The sequence below is a fragment of the Drosophila busckii genome, chromosome 3L (assembly GCF_011750605.1).
Source record: "Drosophila busckii strain San Diego stock center, stock number 13000-0081.31 chromosome 3L, ASM1175060v1, whole genome shotgun sequence".
NCBI lineage: Eukaryota > Metazoa > Arthropoda > Insecta > Diptera > Drosophilidae > Drosophila > Drosophila busckii.
In genome coordinates, this window is record NC_046606.1 from 8,310,477 (window position 1) to 8,329,545 (window position 19,069).

The 19,069-nt window shown below is 43.0% G+C and overlaps 4 protein-coding genes across 6 annotated transcripts; all 4 read right to left on the minus strand.

Moving 5' to 3' along the window:
- Positions 1 to 362: 362 nt before the first annotated feature.
- On the minus strand, positions 363 to 12,259 carry LOC108598616 (C-type lectin 37Db). 2 transcript variants are annotated; one of them, XM_017985314.1, is made up of 5 exons: positions 11,216 to 12,259; positions 7,828 to 8,292; positions 3,757 to 3,860; positions 1,157 to 1,265; positions 363 to 916 (listed from the first exon to the last, which is right to left on the minus strand). In XM_017985314.1, exons 1-5 carry the CDS (start codon positions 11,493 to 11,495, stop codon positions 669 to 671), a joined length of 1,206 nt encoding a protein of 401 aa, XP_017840803.1. In that variant the 5' UTR covers positions 11,496 to 12,259; the 3' UTR covers positions 363 to 668. The 2 variants fall into 2 exon arrangements, with proteins under 2 accessions (XP_017840803.1, XP_017840804.1); XM_017985315.1 differs by lacking the exons at positions 7,828 to 8,292; positions 11,216 to 12,259 and adding an exon at positions 5,954 to 6,056.
- A 245-nt stretch (positions 12,260 to 12,504) lies between these two features.
- Positions 12,505 to 13,977, minus strand: LOC117134617. The gene is made up of 3 exons (XM_033293669.1): positions 13,853 to 13,977; positions 13,055 to 13,782; positions 12,505 to 12,994 (listed from the first exon to the last, which is right to left on the minus strand). The coding sequence occupies exons 1-3, from the start codon at positions 13,953 to 13,955 to the stop codon at positions 12,734 to 12,736; spliced, it is 1,092 nt and encodes a 363-aa protein (XP_033149560.1). The 5' UTR covers positions 13,956 to 13,977; the 3' UTR covers positions 12,505 to 12,733.
- A 22-nt stretch (positions 13,978 to 13,999) lies between these two features.
- On the minus strand, positions 14,000 to 16,084 carry LOC108600965 (CG9130). Its single transcript, XM_017988820.2, has 3 exons — positions 14,921 to 16,084; positions 14,501 to 14,863; positions 14,000 to 14,082 (listed from the first exon to the last, which is right to left on the minus strand). The coding sequence occupies exons 1-3, from the start codon at positions 15,987 to 15,989 to the stop codon at positions 14,018 to 14,020; spliced, it is 1,497 nt and encodes a 498-aa protein (XP_017844309.1). The 5' UTR covers positions 15,990 to 16,084; the 3' UTR covers positions 14,000 to 14,017.
- A 328-nt stretch (positions 16,085 to 16,412) lies between these two features.
- LOC108600148 (phosphatidylinositide phosphatase SAC1) lies at positions 16,413 to 18,967 on the minus strand. Of its 2 annotated transcripts, XM_017987542.2 has the most exons (3): positions 18,716 to 18,800; positions 18,625 to 18,646; positions 16,413 to 18,531 (listed from the first exon to the last, which is right to left on the minus strand). In XM_017987542.2, the coding sequence occupies exon 3, from the start codon at positions 18,507 to 18,509 to the stop codon at positions 16,740 to 16,742; it is 1,770 nt and encodes a 589-aa protein (XP_017843031.1). In that variant the 5' UTR covers positions 18,510 to 18,531; positions 18,625 to 18,646; positions 18,716 to 18,800; the 3' UTR covers positions 16,413 to 16,739. The 2 variants fall into 2 exon arrangements, with proteins under 2 accessions (XP_017843031.1, XP_017843030.1); XM_017987541.2 differs by lacking the exon at positions 18,625 to 18,646 and having other exon boundaries at positions 16,414 to 18,531; positions 18,716 to 18,967.
- Positions 18,968 to 19,069: the final 102 nt, after the last annotated feature.

Sequence of the window (19,069 nt, forward strand, 5' to 3'; positions counted from 1 at the left end):
AGGGGGAGTGGCGGTGCCTAGCCCTTGCCGGTGGCATAGCAAAACAGCTGGACAGCGCTGGCTGAGATAAACAAGCAGCAGGCGCTCTCGTTCTCGTTCAAGTAAATCATGTCAGGCAGCATTATATGATTATGAGTTGTATTGAGCATTAGTTGTGTTTAGTTAACGACTGGACGACAGGTGGCTGCACAGAGAGAGCGAGAGAGAGAGCCAGAACGAGAGCAACCCTCTAGAGTCTTCGAGAGCGAGGCGAGCGTTGACAGGCACTTTCAGTTTTATTTGCTTTATATATTACTCATACGCCGCGTTGCAAATGCTAAAAACTCTACATAAATCATCGCATTTATAGATTTCTTGCAAGGGACATTTTTTTATTTGCTTTTTACACGAGTCCTTTTGCGTTTAAGTGTATAATTTAATTAGTTTACTAACTAGGCAACAACACCAACAAAATGTTTAAACTAAACTCGCTTCGTTGCTGTTGAAATTTTGTATTATTAACATTAAGACAGCGGCAGAGACACACAGCAAAAAGCGCTTAATAAACTAGTAAACTATGCAATAATAACTACTTTGTTTATGTTTTTGTATCTTTTTTTTTGCTTTCAAATTTTGTGTGCTGCATGTCGTATACGTAACTAAGTTGCAAGCTGATCAGAGCTCAGACTTTAAGGCTGCACTTCGCAGACAAAGAAGGTCTCAAAACTGCAGGGCGAATCGTTCCACTTGAGCCCCTTGCCATCGCGATTCCACAGCTCCAGGCAGTTCTCCTCCTCGCCATTCTCATATTTAAAATTATTCGGCTCGCCCGCATTCCAGTTGGTAAACGTGATCGGTCGTCCCGTGGCCATCCAAAAGTAGTTGCCCTCATCGGCCAGATCAGTGCCGCTTATCCAGAAATGCTCGTGCCCCAAACCTGCAACAAAACAAACGTTTGCAACAATTGTTAGGCTATGGCCATAAATTAAGCGCTCGCAACTGGGCGTCACTCAAATCGCAGTTCACATTCACTTTTCGCTGGCCATAGAAAGTGCAGCGCTCACTGCTTAAGCCATATGCATGTGAACTGCAGTTTTGGGTTACCAACTTCCGCGTAGAAAGTCAAAGCCCTAAGCTGCTGCAGTGTGGAGTGTGGAGTGGGGCTGTATAGACTTACCAAAGTCGCGTATATGTTTCTCCAGTCTATCGTTCTCTTCCTGTGATGAAATGCTTGCCAAGTGCATGCCATGGTAGCGACAATACTGCGTGGCTTTGAACCAATTCGCCTGCAAAGCAAAGCAAAGCGAATGCATAACAATTAGTAATAAATAATATAAAGATATAGCAACAAGAGCTCAAGCATAAAAACTGTTATCTATTTCACTAATTGCGCTTTGTAGCAATCCTAAGATTGACCCAATTTCCTATGTGGTAGAAAAAGGGAAATCATAAAATAGATTGCTTAGGGTAAGTAAAGTAAGCTAAGCAAAGTCCTAAAGTCATTACTTTATTAATAAATAACTGAGCTTGCTATTGCATAAAGTAAACATAATATTTAAATTGTTCTGCTTTATGTCTAAATAAATTAACTATTTTATCTAACGCTGCTGCAAAGCCTTCAAGCTTAAAGCTGTGAGCTGTTTGCCTTATCATATGCCAAACTAATTGACTTCTCAGCTTCAACGGAGCGTTCCTTCACAGCCCAGTAAGCACTTTCAGTGGGGAGACAACGACAACAACAACAACACTTTGGCCTGTGCTTCATCAGTTTGCGCTTTATTCGCGCACTAACACAATTAAGGCAAACTTAATGATGTGGTTCTCAAGCCAAAGGACTCTGTTACGTGCTCTTGTTGTTGCGTAATCGTAATTGATTCATGTGCGCATCACTTGACAAATGGAAAGCACTCAAAGCAAATGCAACAGGCAGCAGCAGCACCCACCATGCACAGTGGGTTTTTGGGCTAATTAGCAGCCGACAGCCATTAGTATTAATTGAATATCAAATTGCATAGATTGAGTCGCAACTATAGCAAAATTTTCGACACTAATTGGCAAGCAAGCAACTTCCGTGCGTGGGTAGGTGGCAAGCAAGCAAACAGCGAGCTACTTGCCCCCAAATGTCTTGGCTGTTAAATAAGTCAAGCTGCAACATAAAATGCTGTTCGACTTTTATTGACGTTCGTCAATTTTAAACGCAGATTTGCTGCCAAAGGTGTAAAGAGAGAGCGAAACACAAGCAGCTTACGATCTGAATCAGTCAGGCAACATGCAGTTAACTTGTGAAGTATGCAATCCGTCTGGCATGTGGCATGTGGCATTAAAGAATTGCAACAGCATTGCATAATGTGTGTGAAAGCAAAATCACTTGAATAGCAGCTGTGAGAAAAGTAAATGCAAATACATTTTTGTCGTGTTTTGTTTTTTTCACTAATTAACAAGTTGCAATTTGGTTTGTTCCACAAATGTCAGGCTATTGAAATTTACAGCTCAATTAAACGCAGCAAAACGCTTTGACAATTTTTTTTTTTTTTTCGTATTTAGCATTCAAACTTTGTGTAATTTCATTAACACATTGCATATGAGTTGCTCAATAAGCGTCGCCTGCTGCTGCACCTCCCTCTGCACCACACTGCGTATGCTCAACTGCAATTAGTGTCTGCATATCAAGCTGACTGACTGCCACTGCCACACTTGGCATTTGCTACGTGCTGTTGCGTGTTTGTTGGCGTATTAAGTTTTGCATTTTATTTGCATTTGTTTACGGGCACAGCACAACAAGTTGCGCAACACAGAAAGATGTTTAATTGATTTTTTCCAATAAATTACTGATGAGTTTGATAGAACGCAAGCGAAAGTGAACAACATTTGCCGTTAGAATTTGCTTGCAAACTGGTTTCAACCAAATTTGTTTTAAATAAATAAAAACACAGCTAAGCTTAATCAGCTTTCAGCTACTGCAAGCTGCACTAAATTAGCAAGCTTTTAATATATATAAATAAATACATTTTATTCAACTATAAACAGCTTGCTATAATTAATTACTGGACTGAAGTATTAATTACTCTTTTATATGCTCAAATGCTCAAAGCGTTTAAGCAATCAATTGAGCTTTGCTTGCTTTCTTCTAATGAGGCATTTAGCCAAGTTAATTGCAAGCATCAAAAGTGTGCGTAGCTACATGTTAAATTGACCTTTACGAACTCTTCAATCATATGCATAGATGTTTGGATTTCGTTTTGGCTAATTTATTGGCCTGGCTTTAAAGTTCAAGGAGAACGCTTCATATCTTTTAAAGCATGCGCCACGTTTTGGTGACGCATTTGCATAAGTAGCTCATCAGCAGCTATGGCTAACAGCCATTGACTTGCCTGACTGACTGACAACTGACTGGCTGACTAACCAAACGCATTCATATTTATGCCTATGCATTATTAGTTTCTAATCAACTTTGACTAATTTGATTTTGGATATATTATGAATGAGACGAATGCATAAATATTTATTAAACTATTGGCCACGCCTCAGTCAGGGTCGTTCTAAGGTCTGGCTTGCTGTTGAGCAGCTGCACGCGCTTGTTAAACAATAAATACCAAACTACTTATATATAAATATATTAACTTGCGAAACGTCGCAACGTTTTGTAGCCAACTATAATTATATTGGCTTGTAAACATTTCCATATGTCGCCTTATTTTCATTTATTTTGCATTTTGCATTTGCAGTCTTCTCTGCTTAACCGGACTGCGGCGCATTGAACCGCAGAATGCAGCTTACCTTGAAGAAGATGCCGAGGTAGTAGCGCTTCTCGCCCAGCTTCAGCAACGGCATCGTCCACTTATTCGGCGTGTACTGTGACTCGTCCACACAGTTGGGGCAGTCTAAAAATAAATGCACAAACGTTTAACATTAATTTTCGTAAACAACAATTTTACAGTTGCATTAACAAATAGCTGCAGCTACAGCTACAGCTTGTCGATTTATTTGGGCATTATATTTATCAAATTATTTTTAATCAAATTTATTAATTGGCCGCTGACTGCGTCGAACTGCTTACAAATGTATTTGCTTTGTAAGCTTGTCAAATTGTGGGGCTTTTTAATCTAAAGCAGCTGCTAAGCAACCAGTTGCTCCATAGAGACCGATACTTAAGATGGGCAAACAAGTTGAACCTGTTAACAGCGTCAGCTTCGGCATCAGCGCCAGCGTCAGCGTCTTGTTCTTTTCGACAATGGCTTTGATTTGGGGGAATTTGGAGCTGAGCATTGTATACTTAACCAAATCAAGGTCTTTTGGGTTGTGTGAACTGTTATGGCTTTAGTTCTGAGTATGTGAAGGTCAGATATGTTATATGGTTATGGCTCGTTTGTCATAACGGCATTTTGTGTTTGTTAACAATAAAGCAGCAACACCCAAGCGTCGAAAAAATTTCGCGATTGTTTGCCCAATTAATCATCCAAAATGGACGCTAGCCATTATGCGTGGCCCCAAGGTCGTGCAGAAGGCGGCAAAAATGTTAATTATGCTTATAATGTTTGCCGTTAGTCGCTAATGTTGCTGCCAAACTTGGGGCCGTTGCGGTGCGCAAGTGCGTTAAAGTTTCGCTTTTATCGCATTTTTGTTTTCATTTAGAAACATTAAAAATTAATGAGAAAATGTTGCAATTTGTCAAGCGGCAACAGCCAGTAGCCAAATGTGCGCTATTTTGCATAATTTTTTGCTTAAAGCCAACAGCTATGATCTACGACTCACACTGCGTATACTTAATGCGACAAGAAGCGCTCATAAATCTTGCGCAACTTTCTATTCTATGCATGGCAACAGACGTACGTTAGACAAACAAACATAAACTTTATAGCAGTTGCATCACGCATTGTTAATTATCTCATCGCATAGAGCGCAGAGCGGACCGGTTGCTGGCAAACATTGCCAAAGCTAGACAACAAATTAAAGGTGTCAATTGAATTGCAAACTAATATAAATTTGCCAGCAAATTTGCTATAAATAAAACTAATAAATATTAGCTTAAGGCGCAACACATTTGATTAATCTAAACTCGTTGTAGTTGGCACTATAAGCCAAAGTCAATGTCAAGCTGTTTGCTTGCAATTAAATTGAAGTTAAAAAACTTCAGTTATGACAACCTTCATTAACTCACGAGAGTCTGAAGGCCTGTAAAGCACACACGCATACACGGAATTTGATTTATTTTTTAACTAAAGCAGTGCAGCAACAACAAAAACAACAGCACGCAATCAAAACTAGTTACGCTAACTGCCAAACTTCCTGTGTTTATGTTTGTCTGTTGCGTAAAACAAAAGAATTTATATTTGATATAAAACTTTAATATATTTGAGAGCAACCAGTTTAGGCATGTTTAAATATTCTATTTCTTTAATATAGAATTTTAGGGGATTTACATAAAGCTATTTACTGTACGTTGCGCATACGCCAGGTTGCCAGCCGACCGTGGCCTTGCCTAGTTCCCTTTAATTAATTTACTGGCATTTTCGCAAAGTATTTTGACATTTGGTCACAATCAATTTTATTTTATTGCAAATATTTCAACAGCTGTACAAGCTTTAAAATGGATATGTATGGTATGTATTTGGAGCAGGTGCACAAAAGCGCACAAAGCTCGCGAGTCGCGACTAATTTGTTGGCAGACACAACCTTAATTGGAGCAAACAGCCAGCACATATTAATCAATAAATCAATGCCTCAATACGGGCAGCTGCCGCACCAACAATGCAATGGCATGCATGAAAAAATGTTTATCTTTCCTTAGTTTAACTAAAGTCACAAAAAAAAACGAGCAACATCGCTTGCTGCAGCCAAAAGTGAAAAATAAAAGTGAAAGTGAATTACAAAAAGCTAAGCCAATGCTGTTTGCCGGCACAGGATGCCACCACACACAGCATTGAGTTATGTTATGCAACATGTGGCAGCAAGCAGTGGAGAGTGGAGTACATACCCGAGACAGGACCCGTGCCTTTCTGCGGTGACGCACAAGTCCTTGGCACGCTGCTCAGCAGCTGCAGGCAAATTATCACAGAGATTAACAAATATTTGTGCATTTTGTAAATTGTTTGTTTGCTTGGTTTAGTTTAATTTAAATTTATGCAAATACTGCGCACTTCCGCAAGCTGTAAATATATTTTTGGATGTTGTTTTTATTTATTGTTTGATTTATGTGATTGAGCGCATTTTTTGAATTTTATGATACAAAATATGAATTGACGCGCGTGCCGCTTTTGTGATTCAATCTTAATCGCGATCGTGAAACGAATTCAAAACGAAAGTTGCCAAAATAAATTAATAAGAAACACACAAGTGACACAATAATAATAAAAGAGAGGCGCAGCTTTAAATATATTAAATGAATGAAGACCTCGAGCGCATGCGCGCGCCCAAACTGACCGTCGGTTGTCGAAGAACTAACAATTTTGGGTCGCATGGGCGCCAACTAAAGCAGAATCTCCACAGAGTCAGAGGCGCTGACTGCGCGAGCGAGAGCGCGAGAGAGCACAAGAGCCCAAGAGCCAGTTGAACTGGTTAGCTGGCTGTGTGAACTCGTTTCGTGTGTCTTGTGCAGAGCGCTGCGAGATTAGCATCCAACTTGGTATACGTGCCCATCTCACACAGCAGCCGCTCTCGCTCTCGCTCTGAGTCGTAGCCGTAGCCTGCAGCATTGATACGCTTGTCGACCGCAAGACGCAGCCGCAGCCGCTGACCAAGGTAAGAAAAAAAACACAGTGTAGTGTTGATTTGGACATGCTCATCAAGCTGAGCTCGAGCGTGAAACAAAACACCCCAAGACAGATTTCAAAATTCTGCCACTGCGCTATCGCATTGCAAATTCTTACCATCAAAGATTTTGCAATTTCACTTGAGGTTTGCTGTGTCTGACCTTGGCTTAGAAACTTGACGTATACGTAATGTACGTATGTTTAGATTTTCAGTCGAGCTTTGACTTTGCAATCAATAGATTTTTGTTCACAATGCGTTCACAATTATCAGCATCGCATACAGCATTGGCTGTTGAAGAATTGCCCGTGGACTACGAGTGGCACGAATGGAAGTTAATAAACGAGGTAGAAAAATGGAAGCTGCTTGTGGAATTGGTGGCCATGGTGGTGTTGATCTGCGGCGCGGTGCGTTTCCTATTTAGCTATTTGTTATTGTAAGGCATGCGGCTGAGTTCACGGGCATTACATGCTGATCGCTTTATAATTGATTGATCTCTTATTGGCTTTGTTTATAACTAATTAGGCAATCAAGCATAGAATTATTTAAAAATAAACATGTTTCAAAAACATGTTTACGCTAAACATTATTTAAATTTCGTGCTATTTGTCAAAACCTTTAAGATTGATGAGCCAACGCACAGCGGGAGTTTATCATAAAAGTTGCCTGGCAGCAACAACTTTCAATTAAATTGCACGCAATCCTTTGCGTAATTAATTTATGGCCCGCGAAGGTTTTTGTCGCCAGATTTATGCCGCATGTTATCTCAAGCGATTGTCACACTTTAATTGACGCATGTTCACGTATCAATGCGCTAATAAATATTAAAGGAATTAACATTGCCGAACAATGCAAGCGAAACAAGTTCCAGCAAACAAAAACGGTATTGTTTAAACAAATGCAAAAGGCTGCCTTGCGAGAAGGTGTGAATTCTAAATAAAGTACAAATGATACACACGCCGAACGGGTTTAAGCGACAAGTTCAATGCTGATTAAGCATACGCCTAGTATGCTATTTATTTAGCTATTATACTTGAGTCTTAATTGAGTTTTAAGTTTATAAATGAGCTTGTCGCTCTAACAGCTTCATTAATCACTTACCACTGTCGATTTCATTCTCGCTTGGATCACGCAGCAATATATTGCCATAGTACTGATCGTGTTGCTCCGATTCGACGCTCTGCAGCGACTCCTGCGCATCATAGTCAAAGTCATCCGGGCTATTTGCCTGCGGCTGCAGATCTGACAAATCCTCTAGAGCATCCTCAAAAGGCTCTGGCTTCTTGCTGTACCCTCGCTTGGCCGTAGCGGCAGCTAAGCGATTACGTAAAGAGCCGCCCGCGCTCTTTTTGAAGCTGTCGCCGCTGGACGCAAAGCCACGCGGTCTGGGACGCCGCGAGGGCTTGGGCTTGGGCAGTATATCCGCTATGGTGGGTATCTTTTGGCTAACGTTGCGATTGGGAAACAGCCGACGCTCCAGATAGTTGGCAAATATCTGCTGTGTAATTTGATTCTGTCGCGCTATCTCGCTCTGGTCCAGCTCTAGGTTGGGGCCAGCTCGTGCGCCTGCAAAAGCAAAGAGACAATTGTTTATTATTACGAGCAGCTCAAATGCATGTGGGCAAACGTAAAAGCAAACGCAATTGCCAGCCCACGCAACGTGTGCGAGCCAAAGGTCAGACAATCAGTTTTAAAGCTTAAAGTTCAGTTCAGCTGCTGCACTTTGGCAGACGCTCTATATAGATATAGATATATATCTATAGTTAATCATATGTAAACTGATTTATGCCCACAGCTTGCAGCAGCAGCAGCAACAGCTCTTTAGCCCCCAAGGCTTTATTTGTAGCTTGGCCAAATATTGAAATTTAATTATTCAATTTACATTTCGTTGCCCGCTTAATGGCAACTTGATCGCTTGCCAATTGACTGCAGCTTTAAGCCGCTGCTTCAACTACTTCATATATCAGCTTAAAACTGTGTCAAGGGCGTAAAAAAACAGTTACCCGTTTCATCTTTAATGTTAACGACTCGAAATTGTCAAATAATTGTTATAAACCAGCGCAGCAACATTAAAAACACATGAAATAAGCCATTACCCGGTAAGTATTTGTACACGGACGCACCCAAAATGTTAAATATAATTATAGCAGTGTTGTGTATTTTGTTTTAAATTTAATTAGCGCATACTTTATTATTGCTTGTTTCAGGCTTAAATATTTTTTTGGCCCCTTGCCACACATTAAAAGTGATTTAAGCTGAGGCTGAGGGCAACGCATCGCATCGTTTCAGTTGCTTAAGTGCTTTATCAAGTACTTATCGAACATTCCAGCTGCTCATTAAGGTGTGTGCACTCTTGAGTTGTAAATCTTATCAGTTGGCTAAAAGGCAAATGCACTTGTTAGTGCTTTCAACTGAAAGCGTAAGTTATAGTTTAAATTGCAGACTCATCTATGCTCGTTTATTGCTTTCTCTTTCTTTGCCAACATAATTGATGGCCTGGAGCTAATGTGACCACGAACTCTAAGGCCAAGCGTTAAGCACTCAACAATTCTACAAATAAGCGTAACAATAGCTGTTGATAGCCAACAAATAAACTCATGTATATATAAGAGGACCATTGTTAACTGTCGACTTATAATTGTTCTCATGCGCTGTTGCTCTGAATGCTGCGCATGCTGGTCCTTGAGATATTTTTGTTTTGTCAGTCGTCGTCGTTGTTATTGTTGGCTCAATTGGCGTGCCATTGTTTGGTAATTGATCAATTGACCAATTGAAAGTCGGGTTGTCGTGATGGCCTAAATGCTGCAAAGCTACAACTAATCCCAGCGCTCGATCTTGTTGATCAACAATCGCCGCTGTTTGTATAACACGCAGTCTTAAAATACCTTTAGACGTAGTTAATAATTTCATGCAACGTGCTTAGCTGCAACAATGCAGCAGCAGCAGCAGCAGCAAATGTAACCCAGTTCTGTCTTGAATTGATGTGTATCTGTTTGCTGCTGGCTACATGCGGCTAATTGTCGTTGAGCGGAGCGGGAGGGGGGTAGGCAGTTAACAAACGAGCACGGCACGCTCATAAATCATTGAGACGCGCGGAGGATGTTGACTGCAACTGAAACTGCCTTGAGAATGCAAAATACGTAACAAACAAATGGCGAATCAAACAGTAAATCATTTTGACTTGCATCTGTTGCAAATAGCTGCCATGTATCTGTATCTTAAGCTGAGACTCTAGCGAGGGCCGTGTAATTGCCGCTTGGCTGAAAAGAGGTCAATTAGCAGTAGCACGGCTAGCAGAGTTGCATCTACAAAACGACGCGGTTGTGCAACAAAAAAAAAAAAACACACACACACAAAACGACAAGCTGCAATACGCTTTAATCCAAAAACTGTAGCAGGCGCGACTCTAACAAGACTTCCACATTCCAAAACAAACAAAACGCAAAAAGTGAGCCTTTTATAAAAATTGTTTGCAATTGCGCAATCAATTCCAAACTAATAATTACATTTTCGTGTACAACGCTGCGTATGCGTAACACAACTACAAAGCGCATACGCACTGTTGGCCGCACTTTTGTGGTTTTATATTACACGCAGCGACACTTGAGATATCTTTTATTGATAGCTGACTAATTACAGCAGCTTTTTGGGTATTTTTTTTTAACGTTCTTAAATGCAAATTAGTAACCAATTAAGTCTGGCCTCATGCCTATGCTGCTATAAATTATTTATGTAGCTATGCTGTAAGCTTCTGAATTTAAACTCATTTGCATGCCAATGAGTCAAAATGATTTCTTTTATAGCTTTTGACCAACGAGGTGCTTGAACCTTCACACGCACAAGAACTGCAAATTAAATAATCTAACAAAAGTCAACGAACGCATAATCCTTAGTCTAGTTTAACTATTGTTATTGTGAACTTTTGCTTAAGGTCAGCCGCATTCCAACGCTAAACTGCAGCCAGCATCAGCTGACGCCATACAAAATTATGACTTATGAATTTAAGATCTGGTTTTAAATTTATGTCCAAATTATTTTTAGATCTGCTTGCGCACATTAATAACTTTAATGCGTCAATTGCGTTCTTTCACTCTATCATCCATATATGTGTACCATATGTATATAAAGAAACTTGTATAGTTATTATATGAACCAGTTTGGCTTTCAACAATAATAGAAAGAAGTCAAAATGAATTCTTGCCAAATGTGCGGCATTAATAATGCTTAGAAGCAGTTTTCGCAAAATAAAAGCTGACGATGGATTCGTTAACTGAACGCGTCAACAGTTGACACTTCAACTGCTTGTCTGCTTGTCAGTTTTAAGGTCAATTTGCCTTTCAATTTGCAACACTTTAGATGACGCCTCAACAGCTTTCATCGCTTGAGTTGAGTAGTTGTAAATCTATAAACTGCCGCCTGCGGCTCTAAGTGTAATTTCAAATATTTGCAGCCTCATTAAAGCCAGCCTTGGCATAAATATTAAACTTACCTCGCTTATCGCGTGCATTAGCAATGGCGTCTGTCAGCTGGTGCTGCTGCTGGTGCTGCTGCTGGTGCTGCTGCTGTTGTGGCTCCTGATGCGGCAGCACAGGCACATTAACTGTCTTTTGGCTTAAGCTGCTGTTGTTGTTGTAGCTGTTGCTGTTGTATGGTGTGTTGCTGTGTGTGCGCAGGTGTTGGAGTTGGGGTGTGTTGTTGTTGTTGTTGCCGGAATCGACACTGACCAGCGAGATGAGTATGGTGAAGAGTGTGACGCGTATCATGTTCATTGTGTAAACTTAACAAGTGCACTTCAAGCTGAAGGACGCGGGCGCAACGCGACGATGATGAACGCGCGACTGTGAGACCGTAACGGAGAAAGCAATTTGCAATACCGAGCGTAAGCTGTGACTGTAACAAAGTATCAAGCAGCTGACCGGAGCAGCTTTAGTTCAATGGACACTGCTTCAGCTTGTATGTGTGTGAGTGGACTTGGATCTAGCTGAATTTTTATGCTGCGCTGCGCTGATCGCTTTCTAAATTAGCAATGCATAGATTGTCAGCGATAGTTATTTAAAATTATGAAAATCAGTTCACAAATAGCAACCAAAAAATATTTGAAACGTTGCCTTAGCGCTTTTGTTTCGTCTTCTAAATTTCATCGCCTCTCTATAAAGAGAGCGCCAAGAGGCCATTAATCTCTTGCTCGATTACCTAATCAAACGATCTGGGCGCGCATGCTGCACTGACTTTCTTTCCGCTTTATTGTTGTCGGACTGCTGAGAGTGCAGACCAGAGAGAGAAAGAGAGCAAAGCACTCTCACTTTTATTTGAACGATCACGATCACGAGCACGCGCGCGTCGCTGTTATTCGCATTCGTTTCGTAGCCTTCGTGCTGTTTGGAGCTGGAGAGCCTCGCCTGTTGTATAGCTACTACTTTTATGACTTGCGTTAGCAATCGGCTTGGCTACTTACAGACTAAAGAGTTTGAACGCAACTAAAACACGTTGCGCGCTCGTCTGCTCTCCGAGCCTGTGTGTCTCAGTTTCAGGCCAAAAACCGCGCACGGCGTCGCCGTCACGTCGCTCACTCAGCTGCGCTGGTCAACGCTGCGCTGCGCTCTCAGTCGCTCGCTCTCAACATGTTTGCATTGATCAACGGCGTTAAGCTTTGGTCTGGCCTTTGGACCAATAGTGGCATCTGCAAGAAATTCAACTGTGGTCATTTTCTGGGGGTGCGGCTAGCTTAATATAATTAATAACCAGTTAAAGCTTGCTAAAGTTCAAAACAACTACAAGTTTAAAGTTAATCCAGTATTGTACATTTATTTTATCAACTGCATGCATGTATTTGTTGCTTCTACAAACTGACACAAGTCCAAAGACTAAAGTTTGCTTGTAACCTATACTGCAGTTAATCAGTTAAGCAGTTTTCAAAGTACATTACGAATTTTATGCTTGAACGAGTCTAGTGGGAAGAATTCAGGTTGTGCTTCAGGGTCATGGCAAATGGTTCTTGGAGTAGCGTTTACTTCTTCTTACCCTTGCCCTTTCCCTTTTTGCCTTTCTTACCCTTCTTGCCTTTCTTTTTGCCACCGCCGGTGGCGCCTAGCAGCGCCTCCGTCACGTAGGTCTCAGTTGTTACCTTGCTCATGGGCAGTGTCACCGGCTGCTTGGGTGTGCGTAGTTCTATCTCAATTGTATTCTTCTTGTACTGCGACTTGGACTTGCTGCCCAGCTTGACCAGGAACACATCGCTGTCTGTTTCCTCGCAGGTTTTATAGCAGACCTAAACGAGAGTTAGATTTAGAGAAAATAATACAAACAAGAATTCATATTGATAGCTAACCTCAATGCCCTTTTGTCGCGTATCCAGATTGACGCCCTTCATGGTGTCCTTTATGTCCTTGGCCTCCACCTGCATACAGCAGTTGCGTTGGTTTGGCGTTGGCGGTATCGCCGGTATGCACGGCGCGCCTGAGCCGAGTCCACCACCGCATAGGCGTTGCTTATAGCAATCGACCTTGGCTTCATTCTGATCGCAGATACGTGAGCGGTAGCAATCTACCTTGGCGGTCTCGTTCTCACATGCTTCTTTGATTTTGGAGAAGGGCACGTAAAAGTTGTCCGTGTCGCAGGTATCGTTACCAGAGTACTTGATGTTGGCCCGCACCTTGGGTATCTTGGGATGATTGATGATCTTGCCTCCGACGCGTCGCTGTATGTGTTTTCTGGCAAAGGCGCTGCGTTGCATCATATCGTGCAAGCACTTGTCGGACTCGCAATCCTCTAGGCTGTCCTTATAGCAGGGATCGTCATCGGCAGTAAAGTTATGCGCACCCATGGCACCATCGTCCACACTCTCCACCTTGTGGGTGTTCTTTAAGACACGTATGGTTAGGCCGCTGCCATTGAGGCATGCCTCAAACTCATCGTATGCCTCGGGACCTGGATCCGGTCGCGTGGGCGCAATGAAGCAGGGCTGTATTTCGGGACTACAATCGCATTGACAATCGCATTGACACTGACAGCACGGGTTGCATTCCACGCACTCATTGCAGTCACAACAGTCGACCACTGTAAGGAAAGAGAGAGAGAGAGAGAGAGTAAAAGAGTGCACCTGGCTAAGTGCAGACTTCAAGTTTACCTCGCGGATTCATTGGCTTCAGCTTGTTGTCATCGATGGGAATGGTGCAATTGACCTTTGGCTTTTTGCCTTTGCCCTTCTTACCCTTCTTCTTCTTGGCCATTCTCGTCGGATTTGTTTATTTACGTGTATAAACTCAAAATAAAATTTGGATCCAGATTAAAGTTAGTCGATTTGGATGTTGTATTTAACCAATAAATGACGCAATTTCCTTATAGCTCGTTTGCGCGCTGCAAAAATCACATAAATATTTATAATAAGTTATAAGAATTCACTTAGAGTTTGGATTGATTGGATTATTGATCAATAGGTTTGAATTATTCAAAATACCCGTTTAAACTTTAATCCAATGCATCCAAAAACAATGATTTCAGATTTGTATGTGTAAATAAAAACGAAATAATTTTTTTCTTTGTCGACGGCACGAAAATTCAAATACAAGTGAATATTGAAACTAAAAATTAAATTGTAGGTGTGTTAATTTTGCTCCGACTCAGCCCGAAATGCTAAATTCAACGATTGCTACGCTCAAAAGTAAAATTATTATGCTAAGCCAACTAGTTCAAAATAAATAAATAAATTAAATAAATTTAAAAATTCTGAATTTTAGTTTGTTATTCATATTTTTGCTTAGCGTTTAGCACTCACCTCCGTCACAACAGTCGGCGTATTCGGGACAACAGTGATCACAGGGATCATGGCTTTTACTTTGACCGGCAGACGTACTCGCTTTCATACAATCATAATAGGAGGGCGTGGTCTGGTTGTCACAGAAGAAGCCACTGCTACAGCCACCCTCTTGACGCTTCTTGTTAGCCGCTGCCTCCTTCTTCTGCTTCTTGGCTTCCTCGCGTCGCTCTGCCTTCTTTTGCGCAGACTCGTCGGCCTTGGCCTCTTCTTTTTCTTTCTGCATCCAGCGTGGATTAGCGGGCACACCGCCACAAGGACCACAAGGCTCAAGACGCTTTTCAATAAATGACTTGCAGCGTTTGGACGGCACAGTGGGGCATTCTGCATACAGTGAGGCATTAATAAAAGCTGCAGCTACTTAAGTAAGAGTAAACTTACCGCGATCGAACTCGTCCTCGCAGTAATCGCATGGGCACATCTTGTCCAGATTGCAGGCAAAGTAACGTAGACACTTTCTAGGCTCCAGGTCCGGCTGGTAGCAAGGATCCGGCTGTATGCACTTGCCAAGTGGGGGTGGACACCCTCCGCAGCATTTTTTGGGCGGATTCATAGGGCCACCTGTGGCCTGCAGAGGAGGATCACAAGGATCTGGGCAAGGCGGCTTTGACTTTCCGCAAGATGGACACGACGGACAAGGCGCTGGCTGGCAAGGTGGTGGACATGGCGACGGGCACGGCGACGGGCACGGCGACGGGCACAGAGGCAGGCACGGAGGCGGGCATGGCGGCGGACAGGGCTCGCACTTGGGATTACGCGAGCAGATGGGGGTATTTAGCGAAAAGGCAGACACAATGGCGGGTCCATTGCAGAGCAGACGCATAATGATCACCATATTGCCAGTCTGCTGCTTGCACATATTAAACAGAGGCAGCAGACGCTTGGTCAGCTCAGAGGTGGGGCAAAGCTGCTCGCGTCGCTCGTGGCCGGGATCATAGCAAGCGCAGCTGTCCAGCACGTCTTTGTTGGGGCCACGCAATTTGGGCAACAGCAGAATTTGCTCCTCCCATATACGCTCCCAGCCGGGATTCTCCGCATTAAAGGACTCGTTAACGCGATCAAAAAGAGGCTTCATGGCTACCTCGGTCATGCCAATTAGAAACTTGCAGCGACTTGTTCGCTTCTTATAGACATGTATTTGCAGACGATCCTTGTCGGTAACGGGCGAATCCAGCGCAAAAATGCAGCACTTGCCGCACTTGGGCGTGCGCGATGTAATACACGAACCATACTCACGATCACAGATGCTTAGAAAAACGCTGGAGCGGAAGCTGATTTCCACGCAGGTGGGATACTCCTCAGGCGCGCAGAGATTTTGGCGAGTAATTAGCAAATCCTCAATAACAAACTCAAACATGTATATAAGACTACGCGATGAGGCTCCACCTTCTTCATTGGATTTTCCATCATCCTTGGTGTTTTCCTTCGATTTTTGTTCTTTGGGCGGCATATTGCTAAGCGCTTTGGTTATTTAAAACGAAATCGTATTTACAAATTTTTAAATTTTGAGTAAAAAACTAGAATTTAGCAATTTTGGCCGAGGGAGGAGACTGAACTGTTGTAAACTTTCAATTAATACTAATATACAAGAATAGCCTACTGAGCCTCAAAAAATTATTTCTTCTTCCTTCATTATTTTGTTTGTGATTGGGGCAGTATTGGGGATGATAGTTTTTGACTGATACTCGCAAAAAAGGAGTGATCGATCAACTGATGTGCAGAGTTGCATTTAAGCGCAATATTCAAATTCAATTTGAATCCCTTCACGATGTTTAGTAATGCCATGGATAATAAGCTGCAAGACATATCCTGAAAGTAACTCAAATATTAATGTTTTAAATTAATTAATGCTGTTGACCATTGTTTATTCAACTTTAGAAATTTAAACTACAGCAGGGATTGAGCTACAAGTTATTTGTTATTAATTAATTTTAAGCGTTTGCTGCAGCTAGAGAAGCTCGCCTTATTTGCCTACACTTAGCATAAGAATACCCAATATATTTAGGCGCTAAAACATAAAAGCACAAAAAGTTAAAAGTGTCCAACACATAATACGAAATATACGGGAAATTTAGATGCATTTATATTGTTTGATCAATGTCTTAACATTTTGGAGTTGAAAGTGTTGACAGCAGAGGTAGAGTGAGAGGCCACCCGTTCTACTCCAGAATTGCTTACCGCCTAGACCACGCTAACGTCGTCAGGCGGCTTGAAACGAAAAGGGCGGAAAAAGCCGCGGCCATTGCACAAACTCTACGCCGTAGTGCAGTATACCCGTGGCGCTCACTGCTATCATGGCGCCCCAGAATAGCATGAATAGCAGATTCTCCGTATTGAACTCCGCCGGATATGTGATGGTAATGACAAACATGGCCACGGCTATGAGCAGCACCGAGGGGAATGCAAAGTAGCGCCAGCCGTGTGGCGCCACCAGCGGCGATGGCAACACGTTGCCTTCGTTTTCGTTAATGACATAGTGGCCCAGAAACAGATCTATCGAATCTTGACGATTGCCGTCCGAAAAGTTGTTTAAAAAGTAGCGCATCAGCGAACGTTTGCCATCCTGCAGAGCGCCCGACTTGGTGCGTTTGCCCGTGCGCGTAAAGTCCGTCTTAAGGGCTCCCGTACCGGAGTATTGCAGCGACACCAGATCCGCATTGTCCGCCCAAACACCCTTGAACAGCAGCTCAAATTCGGACGAGGCATGCTCGACACGTTGACCCACATGGAGCACGCCCAGTTTTTGCAGCACGGCGGTTAGCGAGCGTCGCGCTAGCATGCTTTGAACCACATTGGTGCGATCCAGACAGTCAATGCAGTTGGTACGAAAGACACCCGTCTGCGTGGACACCAGATTGCCATTGTCAAAGGCATGATAGAAACCAAAGTCGTCCTGCTCATGAGCCAGACGATCAATCAGTATGTTGAGGCGATCCCAGCGCATTTTACGGCACTCGTGATGGAAGTCAAAAGCCTCGTAGCGTACGCCCGCATTGCCCAGCTCACGCACTAAACGCGCAAACGTGGACTCCAGTTGACCCTCGGAGCCCTTCTGATCCACCAGATTGACAGCCACCTGCTGGCCATAGAGTTTCAGTTGTTCAGTAAAGTGCGCGGTAAGCGCGGCCAGATGATCCTTGCCGGGTATTAGGCGTGGACTGGGCTTATAGCGTAGATTAGGCAGCTGCTGCCAGAAGAAGGGCATGCTGCCACGTGTCTGCACAAAGCTGGTGTGCTGTCCATTGAACTCGACTATTTGCTCCGTTTCCACGAAATTGGCTACATGACCCTGCTCGTTGCAGCCGCGACAGAAGAGTCGAGTGCCCGCTCTCTGCACCGATCTGCGCGTTACAATACTCCAGAAGAAGGTCTGCCCGTTGATTTGCACCTGGTTGACGGATACAAAGCCCAGTACCAGTGGCAGCTGGAAGCGCTCCATGTTGTCACACTTGAATTGTCGCAGCACATTTCCATTCCACACGAAGCGCTGATCTGCACGCTGTAGCAGGCCCAGCTTACCCTGAAGCGACGCTCCAAGATTACGCTGACGCTGCAGGGTTTGTGTAAGATCGTAGCGATACGAGAAGTAAAAGTATTTGGTGTCCAGCATCTTGCGCAGCATTAACAAGTACGACTCATTCTCCGAGCGCTGTATGGCATTGGGAATGTATGGTATGATATCGTAGCCCGCTAAGCGCCACACTACAGCCCCGTTTAGCACACCCACGAAAAGTCGATGGGTGGCCACCAATAGATAGTCACAGCTGAGCAGGCGTATGGTGCCAAGCACGCCGCAAATGCGACGTGTTGGTCGCAGATTGGTTAACTGTGTGGTCTTGGGCTGCACACGCGTCACCTTGTCTAGGCGTCCAATAATCAATAGCTCGGACTGCCCATTAGGCTCGACAATGAAGCTCTCCTGCGTTATATACAGATTCATGTCATCGTAGACCTCGTTCTCGCCCTCCATTATGCTGGCTAAGCACGTGCACCTAAAAATTGACAAGTGTTTAATGATTTTTTATTTTGCTAGTCTCCTTGGTGTTGTTGTTTTTGTTGTTGTGGCTGGGGTAACGGTCGCTTACTGGTTTTTATCAATAGTAGTTCCTACAAAGGTCGCAACAATTTAGTGCTGTAGTTGTTGTTTTTTTTGTATCGAGTGTTATGCTCTCTTACGGGTTATCAATTGGTTCCATTGATGACGGCGCTCGCACACACCCAACCCGTACACCAGCACCGGCGACAGATAGAACAACAATAACGTTGATAGCTGCAGCTTTAGTTTTCACACCCTCACACGTCGATCCCTTTCGTTTTCACGCTCACCGCTTAGGCGATATCCAGGCAGGGGTGGCTACTCTGCTGCGAAAAGATATTAATTCAATGCTACTAACATAGCAAAATTTCTTATAGCAATTTAAAAAAAATGTAAAGTATTTGAACAGATGACGAAGGCACACGCAACAAACTATTTTTGTGTAATAGATGACAGTGTGTTGCACCCTTTCTAATGTATCGATACATGCAGTG

What these genes read in the sequence shown, in the direction of transcription:
- LOC108598616 (XM_017985314.1), bottom strand. Translation starts at nt 11,495, where the DNA reads ATGAACATGATACGCGTCACACTCTTCACCATACTCATCTCGCTGGTC. An exon ending in TAATGCACGCGATAAGCGAG is followed by an intron (nt 8,293 to 11,215) that starts GTAAGTTTAATA and finishes TTGCTTTTGCAG; the next exon opens with GCGCACGAGCTGGCCCCAAC. An exon ending in ACCTCGGCATCTTCTTCAAG is followed by an intron (nt 1,266 to 3,756) that starts GTAAGCTGCATT and finishes TTTGCTTTGCAG; the next exon opens with GCGAATTGGTTCAAAGCCAC.
- LOC117134617 (XM_033293669.1), bottom strand. Translation starts at nt 13,955, where the DNA reads ATGGCCAAGAAGAAGAAGGGTAAGAAGGGCAAAGGCAAAAAGCCAAAG. An exon ending in GAAGCCAATGAATCCGCGAG is followed by an intron (nt 13,783 to 13,852) that starts GTAAACTTGAAG and finishes CTTTCCTTACAG; the next exon opens with TGGTCGACTGTTGTGACTGC. An exon ending in CGCGACAAAAGGGCATTGAG is followed by an intron (nt 12,995 to 13,054) that starts GTTAGCTATCAA and finishes ACTCTCGTTTAG; the next exon opens with GTCTGCTATAAAACCTGCGA.
- LOC108600965 (XM_017988820.2), bottom strand. Translation starts at nt 15,989, where the DNA reads ATGCCGCCCAAAGAACAAAAATCGAAGGAAAACACCAAGGATGATGGA. An exon ending in CGAGGACGAGTTCGATCGCG is followed by an intron (nt 14,864 to 14,920) that starts GTAAGTTTACTC and finishes CACTGTATGCAG; the next exon opens with AATGCCCCACTGTGCCGTCC. An exon ending in CGCCGACTGTTGTGACGGAG is followed by an intron (nt 14,083 to 14,500) that starts GTGAGTGCTAAA and finishes TGATTTTTGCAG; the next exon opens with CGCGCAAACGAGCTATAAGG.
- LOC108600148 (XM_017987541.2), bottom strand. Translation starts at nt 18,735, where the DNA reads ATGGAACCAATTGATAACCC. An exon ending in ATGGAACCAATTGATAACCC is followed by an intron (nt 18,532 to 18,715) that starts GTAAGAGAGCAT and finishes GTCAATTTTTAG; the next exon opens with GTGCACGTGCTTAGCCAGCA.